The sequence below is a fragment of the Octodon degus genome, unplaced genomic scaffold (assembly GCF_000260255.1).
Source record: "Octodon degus isolate 3935 unplaced genomic scaffold, OctDeg1.0 scaffold00112, whole genome shotgun sequence".
Taxonomy (NCBI): Eukaryota; Metazoa; Chordata; class Mammalia; order Rodentia; family Octodontidae; genus Octodon; species Octodon degus.
Genome location: NW_004524688.1, coordinates 5,954,712 through 5,958,355, shown reverse-complemented (window position 1 = coordinate 5,958,355; position 3,644 = coordinate 5,954,712). Strand labels below are relative to the sequence as shown.

At 50.2% G+C, this 3,644-nt stretch overlaps 1 protein-coding gene across 2 annotated transcripts in view; it reads left to right on the top strand.

Moving 5' to 3' along the window:
• Window positions 1–1,226: 1,226 nt before the first annotated feature.
• The window catches only part of Narf (nuclear prelamin A recognition factor), a 21,302-nt gene continuing 18,884 nt past the window's right edge, over window positions 1,227–3,644 (top strand). The window contains exons 1-2 of one of the 2 annotated variants that reach the window (XM_023699329.1): window positions 1,227–1,365; window positions 2,360–2,435. In XM_023699329.1, the coding sequence (XP_023555097.1) occupies window positions 2,397–2,435 (39 nt within the window). In that variant the 5' untranslated portion in view covers window positions 1,227–1,365; window positions 2,360–2,396. Of the gene's footprint in view, window positions 1,366–2,359; window positions 2,441–3,644 lie in introns of both variants that reach the window. The other variant, XM_004639453.2, reaches the window with a different exon arrangement.

Here is a 3,644-nt window from a genome sequence, read left to right as displayed (position 1 = left end):
GGGATTACAGGTGCCGTGCCACCACGCCCAGTCTCTGTCTCCCCCGGGGCTGGGCCAGCGCAGCAGGCTGGGGATTGAACCCTGGCCCCACCGGGATCTGCCTGAACAGGCGCTTTAGTCCTCTGAGCTATCTGGCCAACCCATTCTTTTAAAATTTTGAGATCTGGTCTTGTTAAATCGCTAAATTGCCTAGGTTTGAGTTGAATTTAGGATTCTCCTGTCTCAACCTCCTAGAGTGCTTGAATTATAGGCATGCACCACTATGCCCTGCCAAGTTTAATTCCATTCTCTTTTTCTGTTCTTTTAAGACAGTCACAATTTCAAGTGCAGATGGTCTTGAATTTACTGTATAGCCCATGCTGCCTCAAATTCTCCGCGATCCTCCCGCCTCAGTCTTCCAGAGGCTAGAATTACAAGCACGCGGACCACGCCCCACTGAAAGTTTCAATGTGTGTGTGCGTGTGATAGGGTATCACTGCAGCGCAGGCTGGCCTCCAATTTGTAGCGATCTGACTGCCCTCAGTCTCTTGAGTACTGGGATTACAGGCACGCGCCACGCCATGCGCAGCTTCAATTCTTTTAGGGTAACAAAATCTGCCACTCCCAGCAAAGTGTTAAATCTATAATGAATAAGGTGTGGGATACACAGCAAGATCTCATCCCATAAATTAATATTTTTCTAAAACTCGGTCTTCCTAACGCCGTACCGAGCACTGGGTAAAACCACCTGCAGCTGAGCCGAAGTTCAGGAGCCCTCGCATGCGCACTTCCATTTCGCCGAGCCTACGTGACAGGCCGTAGGGGAGTCATGGCGTCTGGCGAGGGCTGTACAAGCTCCGCCCACAAGGAATAGCGGAGGAGGTGAGCGTCAGACGCCGAGCTGACTGAGCGGCTCGGGACACGGCCTTTGGGCTGAGAAGCCCCGGAACTGCCACTCCCTCTCACTTCTGCGCTCTCCATTATGGAATATACAGTCGGCCCGCGAGAAACGGAAACCGCCCGTGCCCACCCGGGCAACTTCTGACAGGGCGTCTAAGACCCGCCCCACTTGCTCTGAGTGGTTCAGCGTTCGGGCACGCCTCCCTGTGAGGCGCTCACTGGCCTAAATAGAAGAGTGAGGGTGGGGCCGCAGCGGCCTCAGTGGGTTTCTTATTGGCCTAAGGGTGAGGCGCTGCCCATCTAAGCACTTTCATTGGCTGAGGTCGGCCTTTGGGGTGGGGCCGCTCCCGAGCAAAGACAACAAAGGGCGGCGGGCAGTGGGAGACCGGCAGCTGTGTGCGAGTTTCTTGGTGCTCCTCTCGGCTGAGGCGTTGTTGCCTCCCTCCCGCCCTGCTCCAGATGAAGTGTGAGCACTGCACGCGGAAGGTGGGCCAGGGCGGGGGCGGGGCGGGGCGAGGCGGGGCTGGGGCTGGAGCCCGGGCCGGGCCGAGGGTTGAGGACTGGGAGCGACGGGCGGCGCGGCCGGCGGGGTAAGGCGCGGGGGCGGGCGCTGCGTGGGCTGTGGGCGCTGCTCCTCAGCTGTGCCGCGTCCTCCTGCGCGCGCTTGGTCCTGCGTGGGCCGGGGCTGCAGGCGTGGCTTCCACCCTCCGGGCCTCACACGTCTGTAGTGACGAGGAAAACTTCTGAAATGGAAAGGGAAAAGCGGACCCTCGGGTCCCGCACCATCTGGCCCGCCTCACTGCCACGTTGTGAGAGAGGTGGATCGCAGCATGAATACTGCTGTATAACTTTGTGGGTATGGAGTACAGGGGATTGAACCGGGGGCCCTTGCACGGAACCACTTCACGTCCGCAGCTCTTTTTTTATCTTATTACAGGGTTTCATTAAGCTTCAGGGTGGTCCAGACTAGGCCCAAGTTTGCGATCACCCTGCCTCTGCCTCCCAGAGTGCTAGCATTACAGACGCATGCCGCTGCACCTGACTGTCACTTTGACTTTTGTTGTTTTTCATTTAACACTATATGGGAGAATTCCCGCATTCTAGTTCATGTTCTGTAGTAACTGCATCATCATATGCTAAAAGTCCCAGTGTCAGAGGAAGTCGCATGCTAGCCTGGTTGGGGAAGGCAGCAACACTTCTAGTTCCTCCTTACTGCGAAGGGTACTGGTGCAGGGGTGAACGCGTGCATACAGCTGCTTTTATTTCTGTAAAAAAGATTTCTGGGGGGGTCGGGGAGATGGCTCAGTGGAATAAGCGCTTCCCTGGCAAGCGGAAGGGCCTGAGTTCAATCCCCGGTTCCGCAAAAAAAAAAAAAAAAAAAATTTCTGGGCGTGAACTTAATACATATATACATTATGTTTTAAGCAAGAAGAATTAGGTTAAAAGTTTTTCTTTAATACTGTTCTCTTGCCTTTTTAAGGAATGTAGTAAAAAGACAAAAACCGACGACGAAGAGAATGTATCAGTTGATGCTTCGAGTCGGGCCCAGGATAATGGTGAGGCAAGTAGATTGTTCAATTTTATATCAGCGTAACGTAAGAGGCCGCTGCTGTTTTTGTTCTGTTTGGAGGCCCATGTCATGATGCATGGCATTACTGGAAGAAAGATTGAAGTACAGCCCAGTGTGGTGGCGCATACCTGTGATGCCAACTCTCAGGGAGGCTGAGGCAGGAGGATCACTATGTTCACAGACACTCTGGGCTACATAGTGAGTTCAAGGCTGGCTCAAACTCATAGCAAGATCCTGTCTCAAAAAAAAAAAAGTGAAGTATAATTGCAGGTGCTAAAAGCCACATGCAGGACCGTCCACCAGTACCCCGCAGCCTGTCTTCTCAACCACATTAAGCCAAAACTCCTCTTCAGGAACAAAAACATGGTGGTGTAATATTTAAGCCTCAAATATGTTGTGTGTTATGTATTTGTGTGTAAACTGGGAATTGAATCCAGAGGTGCTGTTTAACTGAGTTACATCCTAGCTATTTATTTATTTATTTATTTATTGAGACAGGGTCCCACTGTGTAGTTCAAGTCAGCTTTGAACTCACTATGTAGCCCAGGCTGGCCTTGAACTCAAAGCAGTCTTCCTGTTTCAACCTCCCAAATTTCTGGGATTGTAAGCATGTACCACCACTCCTGGCCCTTTATTTTTTGAGACAGGGTCTCACTCTGTTGCCCAGGCTAGCCTCAAATTTAAAATTTTCCTGCCTTAAAGTGGACATAGTGGAGGACACCTGTAATCCCAGCACTTGAGTAGGCCAGCCTGGACTACACAGGACAAATTTTTTTTAAAAAAATTTACACGTTAAAAAAAAGTTCTGCCTCAGCCTCCAGAAAAGCTAGGACTATAGGCATGTTTCACTGTGCTCAGCAAAATCTCAGATTGTTTGATGGAAACTTCTGTAAGATGGGAATTGAGATAGAACATCTGTAAATAACTTAAATTTCATGACTAAACTTTTTTTGTACTAAGAATTTAACTCAGGACCTCAAACTTGCCAGGCAGGCCCTGTGCCACTGAGCTAAATCCCCAGCCCTGAACTTTTTCTTTAAATGGCTTTTTCTGTTACTTAGTTCTTGCTTTTGAATTCTCCTTAGTCAGACGTGATAGCTTATGTTTATTTGATACATGCACTGAGCTGGGCTTTAGATGTGTTCTCATCTCATGTTCATGTGGGTGTTCTTTGTTGTTTTTTTTTTTTTTTTTT